Genomic DNA, 17,567 nt, shown 5'->3' with positions numbered 1-17,567 from the left:
CTTGACTTTTTTAACAGTTGAGCAGTAATCCACTGACCTGTACAGCAGAGGTGTTGACATCAAATTTTCTAAAAATAGCAAAGGCCTCCTCAAACAATTCATTGCTGATGGCGATGTTTGCAATGTCTGGGGCATCGTAGTTGTCCAGACGGTTGATATACTCCATAACACGGGTCCGATCAGCTTTAATGGCTGTCAGGATGAGGAGATTCTGGAGGTTTCTGGAGAGAAAATAAACAAAATACAATCTTGCTTAATTTCAATGTGGTAAAAAAGAAAAGCAAAATTCCTTTTTGAACGTTTTTGAATATGATCAGAATTCAAGATGTTTCTTCAAAAAGGAAATTTAGGCTCAAAAGACTTACTGCCTTAAAAATATCTTAGATTTTTTGGAGATTTCAGCTGCATGTTTCAGAATCAAAATCACAAAGAATGTAGGTATAGGTATTAGGGCTGGGCGATATACGTCGATATAAAAAATATATAGATATATTTTTAAATGTGATATGGAATTAGACCATATTACATATCTCATTATAGTTAATATTTTCTTGCTTTATATATAAATGCTGCCCTTAGTAGGGTTTGTCATATTTAGTTCTTTTGTCATATTCGTTATTCTTTTCTCATATAAATATATTTATTTCAGAAAAAGATTGGCCTATTTTATTTCATAGGCTATTTTTATTTAAGATTTTTTTTTTTGTTAAATGTGCAATTTATGGAGCTTTGATTTTAAAAAAAGGTTTTCCTGTTATACAGTATTTATGTTCACTTAAATGGTTTCAATAAAACTACTTGTGACATGTCATATTTGACTTTGACTGAACATTTACTCTCACTTTGCAATAAAAATATCAGGATATATATCGTATATTGATATTCATCCTGAAAATATTGGGATATGATTTTTGGTCCATATCGCCCAGCCCTACAGGTATATATAGTAATAGAGGTAACATCAACCCACCTGTGCTCGCTAAAGACAGAGTTATCCAGGACGATCTTCTCCAGAAGCTCAATAAGCTCATTGGGCAGGTCAGCGGTCATGAAGGCCTTGACTGTGACGGACACCTCTTCAGGATCCTGGGTCTCAGACAGGGCTGTCTGGACAACCTGCAGGAGAGAGGGACGACAGACTTGATGCACTTCAGCTGATAATTTAAGTATACATACAATATAGCATATAACAGTACTAGTAGCAAATTGTTAAATTAATCCAAAATGACAGGACAGGACAGATATGAAAGCCAAATTAAGGTAATGGTAGCATTTTTTTGTATTAAGTATATTAATAGTTTAGTATCAGACACGCCAAGGGAGTCGGACCTGGTCAATGAGTGGTCTTCTGTAGTTGTTGGTCTCCAGCAGCACGCTCGCCCACAGCTCGGGGTTCTTGCGACGTACAAGGTAGCGGGACAAACTCTTGAACAGTGAGTTCTCATTGCACACCTGAAGCACAATAACAAAAGAGTTAACATGAGAGGCAACAGCAGTTCAAAAATGTCATGAAAGTAATGTATGCACATTGGAACAACTCAAATCATTAATAATAGAAAGCAGTGAATAATATCTAACCTCAGATTATATGAATTTGCACATCATTTACAGCAAAGTGGTCAAAACTCTCAAAAAGACCCTTCATGAAAGTAAGTTTTCAGTTTAAACTCACATGAATAAGTTCCTGGTCACACTGCCCTCTCTCATAGGCCACACAGGCCAGGTGTGGGTCTCTCTTCTCGCAGTACTTGCCCACCACACGGCTGTCGTAATACGGGTTCTCCCTCAGGAAGCGCTCAGGATTGTTGTTGCTGTCGATGTAGATCTTGGCCAGGGCATTGTGGGTAGCAGGTTCCTCACAACCTTCATGAATACGAGCCTCTAACCAAGGCAGCAGCAGCTTCAGTCTGGAGAAAGACACAAAGTCAGGATTTGACAGTACTCTAGCAAAGTGAGAAGAGAAAAATGGCTGACTCATAACTCAATTAGTTCATCTCTTCTTACCGATTTCTTTTCTCCACTTCAGCCACCAGTTCATCTGTAGAGAACTGCCCTCTGACCACCATAATCAGGTTCTTAATCACATCCTCAGCACAGTCAACATCCAGTAACCCTCCAATGACCACCGGCAGACGGCTCGGGTTAACCTGGAAAAAATGATCGTATAGGCATGAGGCGAGAGGAAGGAAAACAATACAGATGCAGTTTTCAGTCAGACGCAAGCCAAGATGCACACATGGCTAAGCAGAATTATTTTCAGTTAAATGTGACCTTATTTACCATTCTGGATTTTAAAGAAATCAACAATATATTTTTTTACAAAACAAAGGAGTAGTACTGTACCTTCTGCACATAGATCTCAATGTATTTCTGCAGGCTGTTGCGGTACAGGTACAGAACCAGATCGTGGACAAAATCAAAGCGGTCACACACAATGATCAACGGCAGCTGGTCAGTCAGCTTGGCTTCCTGTAGAGATGCATGTTAAAGAGGACATAATATTAATTCTGGTTCCTGCTTCCAGTAGAAGATGTTCACATGCTTTAATATTCAAAAAACATTTCATTATTCTCATTCTGTCCGTCTGAATAGACCTGTATTCCCCCTGAGTCTGAAACACTTTTTTGAGACGGGGGCTAAAGAGACAGCCGCTAAAACAAAGCCCAGTCTGCTCTGATTGGTCAGTATTTCTGGGTCTTCTTCAGCTGGCATCTCTGTACTGTCATTGCAACCAGGGAATGACTGTTACGGCACTGTAGCTGCACTTTCTACCTACGTATAGTATAGTTGATTAAAGGGGAGCCAGTGGCAGCAGTGCAGCAGTATAAATATCTGGCCACTGTCCTGGGACATTAAAGTTTTACCTTAACCTTGTTGTGACATCACAACCTTACAGAAATCACGATGGCTCATTTAAAGAAAAAGTTTCTGAATATGGGCTGTGAGTATTTCTCTGTGTATTGATGGAAATCTTTTATAATACGTGGACTTTAAAATTTTTGTGTTGGCTAATAAAAACCAGCTTTGTTGAATAATAACAATAACAGTCTGGATAACTAAGTGGCAGAAAGGTTAGGTTTATAATGAAATGTTTAGACTGCATCTGCATGTTTCTGACCTTAAGGAAGTTCTTCACACGTTCAGGGTCGTAGCAGTTACTCTCTCTGCAGATTCTCTCCACCTCTTTGATCTGGCCTGTCTTGCAGGCGGCCTGGATATATTTAAAGTGGACCTCTGGATCCTGGCTGAAGTTCACAATGGAACCCAAGAAATAGAACAAACCTGAAAGACAAAAGAAAAGTCAAAACCAGCAACAGAAATAAATGCAACCGTCTTTTTAAACATGCAACATGCTTGGAAAGTATTCCCAGCTTACCTTCAAAGCTCTTGAACGACTCAAAGAGTTCAGTGAGGGACTGCGTAGTGAGCTGCTCATGGTATTTGGAAGCAACCTGGACACAGATCTGCAGGTTCTGGCGGATGTTTGCAGACAGCATGGCCCTCAGACACTCCAGAGAGTCCTCCACTGACAAGGAGCCAAAGAAATTCACCAACCACTGCAGAGACAAACAGAAAGCCATCAGCAATACAAATATAGAAAACAGTATTACACTGATGTTTTTGTTGGTGTTAATATGTTTCTGGTGCTCCTTGATCTGTGTTGTACCTCTGGATTGAGAAGGTGTGTGTGCACCACGGCGCGCTTAATATCGTACAGGTCAGTATAATGCTCCAGCGCCCTCTGCAGGAGACCGGCCTTTTCACACAGCTGTGCCACATGAGCTCGATCATAGTGAGTGAACATCTGGTTGCCCAGGATGGCGTCTGCAACCTGCAAGACACGACACAGGGACAAAGACATTTCAACATTGTTGGAAGCTTTGTTAACAGGAAACTTTGCTAATCGCCAACAGGAAGTAAGATTTTTAGTAAAAGGAAATTTAAAAAAAGAGACTTCTTAAAGAAGAAAGAAACCTCAAGGGTTATTTTCTAAAAGCATTATTTAAAAAAAAAAAGCCTGATCTGGATAAATGCTGAATGCAAATTATTAAAGCTATATAAAACGTACAATCATGAATTTGCAACTGAACAACATGAGAATTGTGTTTATTTTGGCTTTTAGACTTCATTAGCTAATTCATGTACCTGTGGTGCGTGCACCAAATTCATTTCCAGCAGACGTGTCTGCAGCGGCCCCTCCATGGGTCGGTTATTCTTCAGGGCATCTAGTAGGAAGGATGTGCACTGCTGTATCAGGTTGTACTCCATGAACACATCAACGATCTGGAAACACAAAAGAGAGAAACATGAATGGGAACTGTCAAACCTTCTCAACAACACTGCATGTTTGGATTTCTTTTTCAATGAATAACAGCTTCCTAAAATGAATTGTCTAGGTTTTGGGGTACAGTTCTGCTTCTGAATCTGCAAATTTCTTGAGAAGAGCTCCCTAAGATCTACTACAATGAGCTCTGCAAACATCTTGGTGAAAACCTCCCAACATAATGAAACCCATTTCATATTTTTGTCAATCTGACATCTAGGTACTTGTATTAATACGGTGATATAATAAGGTAACAATGTATTTTTTACCTGTGTAATGTCAGCAAGTGGCTCTTCATCCTGAACCAGCATCTGGGAGAACTGAAGACCCTGCTCTGGGCTGATACGCATTACGTTCCTGAGCAAGAAGATCCAGTCTGGAGTGTAGCCCACCTACAGACATGGGAGGGACAGACCTTTAAGCATATAGCCTTACAACTGTAATGGAACCATGTAAAAAATGTAAGACAACATGACAGAGAAAGTCTTTTGAGGGATCACTCTCTCTCCCCTCTCCATACCACAATTGTCTGATAATAAACAAGATAAACTTGAAATAACAAAATCGGCCACAAACCTTCTTGGCATAAAGGACAATCTTCTGGAACTGTCCGGTCTCTGCAAAGCACTGAATGACCTTGTTGGGGACGTTGGCTCTGAGGTAGACACTGAGGGCAAGAGTAGGGTCTACAGACTTCACCAGGTCTCCAAGCTCCTCAGAGCACTCCAGCTGTAAACACACACACAGAGATCCATGGTTTAGAAGAGAGAAAGTCCAAAACAGGAATCAGTATCAAGGGAAACAGCACAGATGCACTAACACCTATTTCATGCAAACAAAATGACCAAACTGGCATTTATGTGTAATCCTCTGGCCTCAGCACTGTGTTTAAAATGCAAGGAATTTAGGATATAGTCACATTAAATGAAAGCACTATACTGGTTTTCAAATTTGGAGTCAAACTATCTAACAAAAATGCTTAGTTCTTCAAAAACACAGATGATTCAATGCTCAAAAAAACCCACACATAATTGAAACCAGCAGGATAATGGTATGTGTAGAAGTGGAGGAGCCATCTGACTGACTATTACTCTAAGCTAAAATGTGCTCTTAAGTTTGGGCCAGACAAACTGTGTTTCTTCCCCCCAAATAATAGATCTCTTGCTTTGCGATACATTTTTAATGCTGTGCGTGCTTAGAGTTAGTCAGGCCAGCACTCAAGCTCTCTGGTGACCATTTTCCAAAGAGCTGATGTGTTCCTAAACATTTTCAGGACAAGATAGGATACATATTTTCTTCTATTAATCCACCCACTGAACACACACCTTGTCTTCTTTCAACCATTTCTCTAGAAGCTGCTTGCGACCCTGTTGGAGGACAGGCCTGCACAGCTCCAGAGACTCAAACTTATTAAGTTGGCCTTGATCCAGCAAGATGCCAAAGTATTGGAGCAAGGGGGATGTCTGGCCTGGTTGGGCCGGAACACTCTGGAACCGACGGATGGTGTCCGGGGTCCGCAAGATACCCTGGAAAAGAAGAAGTGATTAAGTGACAGTGGAAGATTTGATGTGAGAAAAGCCACCTTTGAGCTTTGCCTGCAGTGAACATTGAAAGACTGCATCCTAAGGTAATCCATCTAACTACTGTTAAACCATTTTGGCATGCAAATCTAACCTATCTACATAAAACAGTTTATTGTCACACTTAGCTACAGAGATCTGCTTAGTCTTAACAGTCTGAGCTTGTCTTAGTCAAACTGTAAATAATTTCACACTGTTTGACCTTGCTCTCCGTGCACAGTGACACACTGGCAGTACCTTGGGTGCGTTGGCCGCCACCTTGGCAGCTTCTGAGTAATTCCCCGCTGCAAACAGGGTGTTGAACTTGCGGGCAAACAGCTCCTCAGCACCAGCAAGGTTGTTGCGGACAGCCATGCGGAGAGCCAGGTCTGCATTCTGGAGCACATTGGTGATGTAGGGAATGATGTTTTCCTCCTCCACGCACACCGACAACACCTGGAAAAGCACATTTACATGCTTTATTATCTGTACACAACAGCTACTTAATGGATGGGATTTAAAGCAATGCAGTTACGAGGCACGTTACATATTAGGTGTTTGTTTCCTCATTCCTAATTTTATATATATATATATATATATATATATATATATATATATATATATATATATATATATATATATATATATATATATATATAGTTAGTTAGTCATTTCCTAAAGCAATATTGCATCTCAATAAATTAGCTCCAACCAGTCATATAGATGGACATACTTTTCAGAGGCCAACATTTTCATATTAAACATACTTTTTAAAATTGGTCTTTTGTAATATTACATTTGTTTTGAGACACTGAATTTTAGGTCTTCATTAAATGTAAGCCATAATCATTATAGTTTGAATAAATCAAATAAATTAAGACATGAAATGTTTCATTCTGTGTTTAATGGATCTATACAATGTGTTATTCCACCTTTTTGAATTGAATTACTGACAAACTTTTCTATGATTTTCTAAATATAAATAAATATAATATACTTTGAGATGCACCTGTATGTAGAGATATGAATATATAAAAGTAATGATTCTTATATCCTTATACACCCACACAAGCACCACAGATGCTACTCCATGCAAAGTGAATGGAATTACTATTAATTATTTGCGACAATTTGATACCTGCCTTTATAAACAGTGCACTCTTATTTACAGTGGAATGCTGGCACATATTTGTACACATCAACAGAAGTTAAAGTAGACTTAAGTGAATTAAATCCTAAGACGTGCACTTGTCACATTCCTAAATTACGGAGAGGGATTGTGTTACATCTTGTGTGCATGTGTGCGTGTGCGCAATACACTGAGCTGTACACAGTAGACCTGCAGGTCAGAGCCAAGTGCAAAAACAGGATTAGATTGTGTAGTCTGCTTGGCCGAGCTTAGCCCTCCTGCTGTTTATGTCACATGCTGCCTGACACCGAAGATTCTGCTACAGCTTGTTATTTTCAGAGATTCCCTCCGTCAAGGTCATGTGACAACGCCCAAGGACCCACACTGATAGACAAAAGGGCTGACAAACCACAGGGAGAGTGAATCACCAACAAATGTCGGCACTCACAGGCCAACATAGGCAAGAATCTGATGTGCATACACACATACTGAGTCTCAAACTGTCACAAATTTGGAAATAAACATGTAATTTCATATATGCATGTGTGCCTATGTCCATTTTTTGGGGAAAATATTCTAAATTCTTTTTTTTTCTCCTTGTAACAATATGTATTGTAAGACATTCATGAGGTTTAAAATGGTTGCATTTATCCTCTATTTCAAGCCTTCTAAAACATTATTTGCACAGCCAATGTGCATAAGAATAATAATAATAATAATCATATCGTCGATATATCATATTTTAAATATAAACTTGTAAGAAACCTAAAGGGAAACATTTTCAATAAGCCTGGCTATTCTATGGACAATTACTAAAGGCAAAATAAGGAGGAAGGATTAAAAAAAAAAAAGTATTGACTCATACAAAAATAATCTCATTCATTACTTATGATCCACTAGAAGTGTGTTGTGGTATCTGTATCGGCACAGACTCTGCCTGTATTTTCTCTTTTCTTTTCTTTTAATTTTGGTGCGTTCATTTCTGGGCATAGCCTTTGGGCCATTGGGTTTGTAGTCTTCTGCAGTGTGGGGCTGGACTCTATAGAAATGTAGCAACCAGATGTCAAATTTGTAGGTATACATTCAAGAGGAAGCTACTAAAATGGGGGACACAGTGCGGAAAAAAAGCAAATATAGCAAGGCGAAACAGTAAGCAGACAAAGCTTGTTCAAAAACGAGAGTGAACCGGGTTGGTTCCCACCGTGGCCAGGGGGCAAGCACTTTTGGTGTCATTACGCCAACTTGTGAAAGTTGTGTTTACAAATAGAAATGGACAAATCTTACTCATTCTGCCTCTAAGCAGCTGATTCAATTCCCAAATGCAGAGTTCTGCATTCGCTGAAGTCATTTCACCAGTCAATCCAAAAACCAATCTGCAAAACATAATGGCTTTTGATTGTCTGATCTCAAAGGGCATTTGCATTGCGTCTCTCAAACACTGCTTACTTTTAACATTTAACAATTAAAATGTATGTTTAATCCAAGAGCCCAACTATGGAGAACTTATTTTGTCAACCTCATATTGTTATAGTCATTATTCCATACTTTTGCTGACTAACATGCATGTATAGACTGTTTGTGATCCAGTAAGATCTTAACATGAACCCTACCTATGCTATGTCTGCTGTTGTGTCTTTAAGAATGTGCCTACACGAATAGTAAAGGAACATTGGGAGCCGAGTGTCATCACAGATGTCAGGGCAGGTCGTTAAGTACCTGTCCTTTCCTGTTGACTCCAATGATGCCTGCGGTAGGCTCATGGGGGGCGGTGACAAAAATGGTTTCCCCGCTGATCCTGTTCATGTAGATACAAGTGCCAGTCTCCAGGTCATACAGGTGGATGTAGCCATATTTGGTGATGAGAAAGACTACATCTTGCTTAGAACTGATCTAGATGTACAGAAAAAGAAATCTGGTTACAAAATGTGAATGATAAACAAAAAGATTGGTATCAGAATATGCCTCAAAAAGACATTGAACCCAAAGCTAATTAAGTATTGCCTCACAATAGCAAGTCCTGTTTCTGATAATACCCCTTATATACCCTGAAATACCCCATTTCTTAATTTTAAATGCAGTGGTGAATCAGTGGAGAGTGTTTTTTTCCACCAGAGTGTGGGAGCAGTTAGTAGCAGTAGTTTTTGTACCTGCATGGCAACAGGAAAGTCATTCTGGGCTTCTGGAGGAAAGAAAACGTCCACAGCTTTCTTTGGAAACGGCTGGTTCCCAGTTGGTGGAGTCCCAACTTCAATAATATGCAGCTAAAAGCAAAAGAACAGAGGCAGAGTCAGGATACAAGAGCCTCTAGCAACACAGTAAATTTGACTGGGATTCTGCATGCTTTCAAATGCTTATTGATTTCCACTTTTCAAATGAGTCTATCCTGATTGCTTAATTTTTGCAGTTGACAGCGTACATTGGGAATAAATCTTACCTTTCCTCCTGCCTGTCCTCGCACAGCAAAGCAGAAAAGGGTGGACTCTTCAGTGTTGCCCTCCATCTTGAACTGTGCAAAGCCAGCGGCGTGCCCCTCGATGGGCTGAGACACCTTTCTGTCCACAGAGTACAGCTGCATGGCTCCGACTACACGGTTTTGCTGAAGGGGAGAAAAATCCCTCAGGTTAGGGCAAAGGCATCTGTGATTTATAGTTGGTTTGTTTTATTGATTCTTTAACACCTCTGCTTCCAGTATTACTTAAACCCTTGAAATCCAAGATAAAGTCTGCTGTTCATTAGTTCTGAAAGCTCTGTCATTATTTGAGGTTTCAGAAAAGTCTTTACAAATACTAGATGTAATAGTGTATGAAGGTAATAACGGTGAAATAATGCCTAAATACACTGGACATAACAGAGGTGCTGCTTTAGCAATGCTATTCTTAAAACTTTACAATTAAACTAGGAGAGTCTTAGGTTAGCAGTAGTGGAATAGGATTAATGAATATTAACTGAGCATCCTATGGACTGACAAATCAACACCTATTCAATCTATCCAATAAATAGACTGCAGAAGACCCAAAGAGAAGTTAGTTCCCAAAATCAAAGTTTCAACAATATTCGCTCCGTTTACGCAACACTGTAGGAACACTGACTAAATGGAGTTGAATTATTTCATTATTCATTTTTTGGGGAAAATAAAATATTTCAAATGCAAACAATACTTTTTGGTGGCTGAATAACACTGTTATTTTTAGTTTTGTAAAAATGCCCATGAGTGAAGGATTGAAGAAATTACCAGATTACTATAAGTATGCCCATATAGTAAACAGGTGCATCTCAATAAATTAGAATATCATAGAAAAGTTTGTCAGTAATTCAATTCAAAAAGGTGAAAAAACGAAGACCTCAAATTCACTGTCTCAAAAAAAAAATAATATTACAAAAGACCAATTTTAAAAAGTATGTTTAATTAAAAAATATTGGCCTCTGAAAAGTATGTCCATCTATATGACTCAATACTTGGTTGGGGCTGTTTGACTACTGGAAATGGACTTTCCATGATATTCTAATGAATTGAGATGGACCTGTATAATTAAACTGTAGCACTGCTGTCTCCAAAACAATAATTTGATAATATTTTGTGAAAATAATAACCTGTGCTGAAATGCCAATAAGCAGCAACCACTTCTGTTTGGCGTCAGTGCGGTAGTTGATGATCTGGCAGCCTGCCAGGCTGGAGTGACGGTCGAACACTTTGATTGGCTGAGAATCGCCCTCCATGCTCCAATGGTAGACTGCATTGTCTGTGACCAGGGCAACGGTGTTGAGGGAGATCCATTTCCAGAAGGTCACGTCATCTGTCATCGTGTGAGCCTTCATCTTGCTCTTCATCTCAATGTTGAAGATCTGCAGGGTCTTTGCCGCTGAAAATATTCAGAGCTAAAGGTTACATACAGTGATGCAGATGGATACTGGAATCCCCCCCAAAAACAGTCTAATAATAATAATAGTGTAAAAAAACAGAAAGAAGCAAAATCAGATTAGTGACTAAAGCTACCACACACAAACCACAGGAGACTTCGGGAGTAAACATACAGTTTGGGCATACCAACTTCCAATTGCTGGAGAAATGTTGGCAATAAGGGTTTGGTTTAAGTAACACCAAAGGACCATACATAAAGCCAGTACCAGAGTCAAAACAAGAGGCAAGACCAACAAAAGAGCAACCACTGTTGGATCTGCATTCAGTTAGGTCTGATGCATAAAAATGTCAAATGAAACCCATTCAGTTGAGCCAAATATGCAAACCTCTTGTGATAATGTGAACTGAAAACTCGTCTGTTAAAGAGATTACGGCTGCAACTAACAATTGTTTTTATTGTCAATGAATCTGTTAATTATTCTATTATCGATTAGTTGTTTGGTCTATAAAATGTCATAAAATGGTGAAAAATGTCAATCAGTGTTTCATAGAGGAGTAACAAAGCTAGAAATTATTCACATTTAAGAGGCTGGAATCTGCTGGAACAATTATAATAGTTGGTGATTTATTTATTGATGCCAACTGATCAATTAAGTGATTAATCTTTGCAGCTCTACAACAGACTTTACTTAAAATTCAAACAGACTGAACTGTATTTGGATTGAAATTGGCAGCACTGCATCAAAGAAAATGCATTCCCCTCATTAATTTCAATGTGGCCAGTGTGTTGACCCTATACAAGATCCATTTGCAGTGTCAAATGGGTATCACTACTCTTGACCTTGTTACAATGGATTCTAAAAAAATTTTGTTGATGTAATGATGTTGGTGTAATTATATTACAAAATCTGGTCTTTTAGGATAGAAAACGATGTGCGGTAAACTTGTTGCTCTATTACTCAAAGAACTTCCTGGATCTAATTTCATCATCCCAATGGCATTTGTAAATAGATGCCTGCATCAATATTGCAGTGCTATTTTAGCTCTATAGGCTCACTGGACGCTCAATCCAGATCACACATAATATTACTACTACTACTACTACTACTACACTTTCCGTGCTTATCAACTGGATCCAGAATGGCTTTCCGTTGTTATGGTACAATCATCCAATTCTCTACTGATCTTTTTCACCAAATCCAGATTCATTATGAAATAAAGTCCTGAAAAAAATGATGCCCAGTGCAAGTCAAAATTAGGCCTGTGTCCAGCCCTCCTCTCCCACCACCTACTAGAGAAAAAAAAACTCCAGGCATGTTGTTACAGCTCTTAAGGAATTCACATCGAAATGTAATCCTTAAATGAGGGATGTTGGAATTTGGGTTGGGTCTGAATGCAGATTAGCAAAAGAAGACCACAAAGCACACAAACAGATGCGATGATGGAGAGGTTGCTGGACGGATGCACTCACACCCATTCTATTTTTTAAATAGTTTCACTGGAGTAAAGACACGCCAACATTTTGGGCCAAAGACTTATATTTTACATTCTATCAGGCCCAAGCAAGCCTCAACTAAAACTAAACCCATCAAATGTTAATTCTGCATATGAGTGACAATGAGTACAGTGACATTTCTGAACAAATGCTTTGGTAGTTCTGTGATTGTGAACAGTACAGCAATAAACACACGGCCTTCTTAAAATACAATGACAAGTAAGTAAATTGGCAATCAGTCTCTACAGCACAAATTACACACTAAAAACAAGTCAGCAAGGCCAGATAGCAGTATCAACCAAACCACATACAGTGTATGATCCAAACACAGGCCAAAAGGCGGAAAGTAACTGATAGAAAGCACCACATGTGGCTTTAATCTCTGCTTTGTTCTGGGGCTGACAAGTCAAGATTGTCTCTACACATTTATTTGATCTATGAGACAGGTGTTGCAGGTTAATCCATGATCATTCTCAAAATCCTGACACTGCAACTCTCGTAGCATACATGATGATGCTAAACCACAGAATTAACATACAAACAGAATAAAATAAAGGTCAGTTTCCGCTCAGTCTCACTATCTTGCCCGCTCACACCCAGGCTTCCTTCTTCTTCATCTCTTATTGGAAGCTGGAAAAGAACCAGACAAGCCAACTGTGCTTTTCTAATTGCCACAGTCTCGTCTTTGATTTTACCACTGGGGGCGCCAAAGTAGGACATTTTCTATTCAACATAGCAGAAAGTAACCCAATGGAAATTTAGTAAATACAACCTAAATATCACAACAAAGCCCAAGGTCAATTATCGAGAAAATTGTAGGAATGTACTGTCCAATGCTCACTGACACTATAAAAATATAAGGAATATACTTGATAACAACATCACAGGCCAGTGGCATACAATTCTAATAAGAACAGCTAGTTTTGCTTTTGTGCTCACCATGCACTTGGCCAACTTCATAAGAACATGACCACAACACAGCCAATACATAATGACCTACTATTTATTCAAGACTAACCTAAATGTCACTGCTTGCTTGGTTTTCCCCATTGTATAAATCACCATAGCATTTTTTCTGCATGTTTTAGCCCTTTTACTACATACATACTTAGTATACATTACTACCAACCATTTTCCAAGGCACATAATCCTTTGTAACATTTCTGAACATTAAACCAATTTTCGAGGGGATGCCAGGGTTTTTTATCTTCATTTATAGGATTTTTTTTCCTTAAAAGACAATTTCTGGCAGAGATGTGTATTATTTTATGTGGGTGCATTCAGATTGTAATAGACAGCTTAAAAGTAGCACAGGAAATGTATTACTGAATGTTTTTTTGTTTATAAAGAGACGGCCAGATTTACGCCTTTTCATGCTTTTCACACCGCCTATGTTTGACCTCAGCCATTTGTTTGACTAGTTGACTTCTGGGAGGTTTTCTCCTCCAAGTCAGTGTTATCATTCTAAATACGTTTCAGAAAATGGTCAGCTGTAATATAAAATATATGTACAGCAAATGGGACAACACACACACACACGAGAACAAAGGAAAAAAGAAGATACAGTCTTTTGAGCTGCCCTCTTAATTTTGCTATGCTTGCTTGTGTATTTATTATAAATCCAAGCATTCATTAAAATGACCAACTGTGCAAACATTTCAAGACAGTGCAAACAGGATTACACTTTTGACAACTCATGATATGTAAAATTCAACTCACCGTCTGCAAACATAAGAAAGCAGTAGGAAATGAAAAAAGAGCAAAAACAAGCAAAATAGACAAAGCATTCATGACAGCATGACATTTTACTAACACTAAGACTACGGCTGCTTTACTAAAATATAAATTTGTACATTTAAATTTGTTAAACTTGACTTTAGTTACTCAACCTTTTTTGACAAACATAAATGGGGTGGTCTACATATGAACATCAAAATGAAAAGCAGACTGTGACAGCTACATAACTGATTGACAACACAAACAAAATTTACACAAATGACCCAATGTATTAGAAATGCACCATAACAAGGTATTTGACCGGCCAAACTTTAACAGTTTACTTTTTAGTCTATAAACTTCCAGAAACTAGCACACTCCTCTCTAGGTGGCACATAAGGCTAACTGCTAACAGTGATAGATATGCATTTCAGCTACAGCTTACCTTTAAGGGCAATAACTTTGCTGGCAGGGTTCATGATGGCGCTGTCTGCTGAGATGGGCCTGCGGATGGGATTGTTGGGGTCAGCCATATCGATGATGACAACCTGGGCCTGCTCACCCACTTTCTCTCTTATACAGATGAACTTGTCGGACTCCATGGTTAGAGTGCTGAATCCAATGTTGGCTGGGTTGATTCCCAGGTTCTGGAGCTGAGATATGAATGCATAACTTGTTTTAATAGCAGCCAATGGCCACAACAGTTTACTACAAAAAAAAATCTCAAGTATAATACAATAAAGTACAATACTTATTCATATTGTGGTCTTTTATGTAAAGGTCCCAGACATGTAGAACTGCAAGTAACCAGGGGACACCATATACCTTATACCATATACCTTTTGAATAACACATATAAAAATAAAACATAAAAATGTTAAATTAATTCTAATTATTACTAGGATTCCTTCAAATTTATTTTGGTCTTTGAGATTCACAGGGGCATTGATGTTATAATCATTATAACACACTTTGTTACATTTATACAGTGCAATCCTTCAAGGGTAATAACCGTTATGTGGCCTATCTAACAAATAATCATTTACCAGCTTATTGGAATCACCTAGCTAAAAGGACAGGTGTTTCTATAATTTTGTATTTTGTGAGCGTAGACTAAATAACAGAAACAACTCTCTCAATATAAAAATATCAATATAATAAACTATTAACTGAGATTACACAGTCCCATGACAGAGGGTAATCCAAGGTGCATGGTTATAGTATATAATTGCCCTCTACTTTGAATATTGAACTTGAGGTTTTAGTGAGAAAAATAAGCACATCTTGTAATCCCATACAGTCAGAAGCCGAAATGTAGAAGCTGGGCTCGACTTTGAACTGACTAATCCGTTTACAGGTATTTCATAAAATTACACTGTACATGTGTGATGGAGAGAAAAAAAAAAGATGTCATTACTGACAGTAGGGGTGGACCACCTCGTTCACCTCCAACAGCTGAATGTGGAGGCAACACACACAGGTGGAAACATCCAGAGAATAACCTGAGAGTCTCCCTTCAGCTGTATAAATCGCCTGTCGTGACACAACCTTGCACTGTGCAGCTGACCACGGCTTCACAGCTCCTAGCGAGCTTCAGCACATCATCAACATCACAGGGTCTGTGTGATAATAACATTATACCCAAGCGATACACTCTGATGCAAGCCAGCTCGAAGACTAAACACACAGCTACGATTAACAAACGATGGATGACGTGACTCCAACATCATCACGACACACATATTATAACGGATAGCTAGCTATAGTAATAGCTATTTGCACACTGAAACTATCTCACATTTATTTTAGTCTTGTGAATTTACATACAAACTCTGGAAGGACATTGCCTCGTTTGTTAACACAAATATTTTCACTGGTTTTACTTACTGATGCATATTTTCTTTAAAAAATGTTTTTCTTTTTACCAAATACCACATACACAAATGTAAGTTTTCAAGTAAAAAAACAAATTTATTTTTGTTGAAGTCAGAGTTTGAATAGTATATCCCAACTTTCTCCTGTCTATAAAACAAAAAAGCTGTGAAGACTGCCAACATATGCACTGCGTTTAATGTATTTAACATGTATTCTTGCGTCGGTTTATTTTATTATTTATATGCTTGTTTCATTCTTTTCCATTTAATTAATCTTCTTTTTTTTAATTTACTTCCATTTTATTTTTTGCATTGTTTATCTTTCCGTAACTCGTTTCTTCTTCTTTGTAACTGTGCATTATATTGCTGTTTGATATAAATACAAAAAATACAACAAAAATATTTTAAAAAATAGTAATAGCTATTTGCTAACCTAAATGTAGCAATGCATAGGTCAGTAATGCACAAACGTGTCACTGAAGGTCATGAATGGTGTTAAATGTTAACTAAATCCTCCCTGTTGGTCGTTGACAGCTAACAGCATCAGTGCAATGAATGAGCTGCTAGCCTTGAGTATATATCTCTATGGCCTGGAGAGCTAGCTGTTAGCTTAGCCTAAACGGGGGAGGGGAGGTCATTCATTTGCTGCGGGTATTGACGTTTAGCTTAGCTAGCAAGCTGTCAAACGCTTGTTCAGCGGGGGTAATTCAACAAATAACGAGAATGTTGCTAGTTCATATAGCTACCGGCTTTGCTCACGTACCTGCAGGTGCTCCTGGAAGCGGATAGGTAGTATCTGAGCCATGGTGATGGTTTCCTGCAGCTTCTCCGGAGTCCTGAATCCTTACAGCTAGCTAGCTACTAGCTACCGCTAGCTACGACCTCCTCACTGTACGTGTAGGTCGGAGCCAGTCAGTGAAAACTAAAAAAAACACGATTAAAGGTAATATGCGGTGTTGTTAATCGTGTTTCCGGAATCTGGTGGCAGTAAAAATGTTAAATATGTCCCCCTTCTGTGTATGTTTTCTGCACTGCATCGATGGATAGCAGTGGCTGATCTTCTGTCTAAAATCCGCAATGGCGGCGGAAACGGCTGAGAGCTTCCTCCCCGTCCGGAAGCATCCAGGAGCTCTGGAAGAACACTGGCCACATATCACACATTATAAGTTTTTTACCCAGTTCAAACAATTATTACAATTTTTGTGCTTTTTTAAAATACAGTTTCACATATTGTAGTCTATTCCCTTGAAAACAGCTCATAAACCGCCGATGTACGTCAGATCCGTTATAAAATAGTAATCTAACGTTACACTACATTGTTGACTGGAAGAAAGCATGGTTACTGCCTTATACATTTTGCATCTCTAATTAGATTAAAGAAATACACTTTAACATTTTACACAAAATCTACCCTTGCAATGCAATGCTATCAAAATTAATGGATATGGATAGTAAATGTGTCTTCTGTGATGTGGAGGAATCTATTGCTCATGCATTTTGTGAATGTAATGTAGTGCAGGATATTTTGGATGGACTTGTGAAATAATTTATCTAACTTTCTTAGTGTCTCATACCGTTGACCAAAAAAGATGTTCTTTGTTATTTTACTCA

The 17,567-nt window shown here is 38.5% G+C and overlaps 1 protein-coding gene across 3 annotated transcripts in view; it reads right to left on the bottom strand.

Moving 5' to 3' along the window:
* The window catches only part of LOC131969650 (clathrin heavy chain 1-like), a 30,177-nt gene extending 13,103 nt beyond the window's left edge, over positions 1-17,074 (bottom strand). For 2 of the 3 annotated variants that reach the window (XM_059330757.1, XM_059330758.1), the window contains exons 1-20: positions 16,720-17,074; positions 14,528-14,735; positions 10,604-10,872; positions 9,447-9,608; positions 9,160-9,273; positions 8,729-8,902; positions 6,142-6,339; positions 5,650-5,850; positions 4,901-5,053; positions 4,594-4,716; positions 4,147-4,284; positions 3,668-3,832; positions 3,377-3,557; positions 3,119-3,282; positions 2,344-2,469; positions 2,005-2,147; positions 1,673-1,907; positions 1,330-1,452; positions 971-1,116; positions 38-221 (exon numbers count right to left, since the gene is read on the bottom strand). In XM_059330757.1, the coding sequence (XP_059186740.1) occupies positions 38-221; positions 971-1,116; positions 1,330-1,452; positions 1,673-1,907; positions 2,005-2,147; positions 2,344-2,469; positions 3,119-3,282; positions 3,377-3,557; positions 3,668-3,832; positions 4,147-4,284; positions 4,594-4,716; positions 4,901-5,053; positions 5,650-5,850; positions 6,142-6,339; positions 8,729-8,902; positions 9,160-9,273; positions 9,447-9,608; positions 10,604-10,872; positions 14,528-14,735; positions 16,720-16,761 (3,249 nt within the window). In that variant the 5' untranslated portion in view covers positions 16,762-17,074. Of the gene's footprint in view, positions 1-37; positions 222-970; positions 1,117-1,329; positions 1,453-1,672; positions 1,908-2,004; positions 2,148-2,343; positions 2,470-3,118; positions 3,283-3,376; positions 3,558-3,667; positions 3,833-4,146; positions 4,285-4,593; positions 4,717-4,900; positions 5,054-5,649; positions 5,851-6,141; positions 6,340-8,728; positions 8,903-9,159; positions 9,274-9,446; positions 9,609-10,603; positions 10,873-14,085; positions 14,221-14,527; positions 14,736-16,719 lie in introns of those variants that run through there. The other variant, XM_059330759.1, reaches the window with a different exon arrangement.
* Between the last annotated feature and the right edge of the window lie 493 nt (positions 17,075-17,567).

The sequence above is a fragment of the Centropristis striata genome, chromosome 4 (genome assembly GCF_030273125.1).
Source record: "Centropristis striata isolate RG_2023a ecotype Rhode Island chromosome 4, C.striata_1.0, whole genome shotgun sequence".
Taxonomy (NCBI): Eukaryota; Metazoa; Chordata; class Actinopteri; order Perciformes; family Serranidae; genus Centropristis; species Centropristis striata.
The sequence above is the reverse complement of the archived record's forward strand: the minus strand, read 5'-3'. Positions and strand labels throughout refer to the sequence as shown.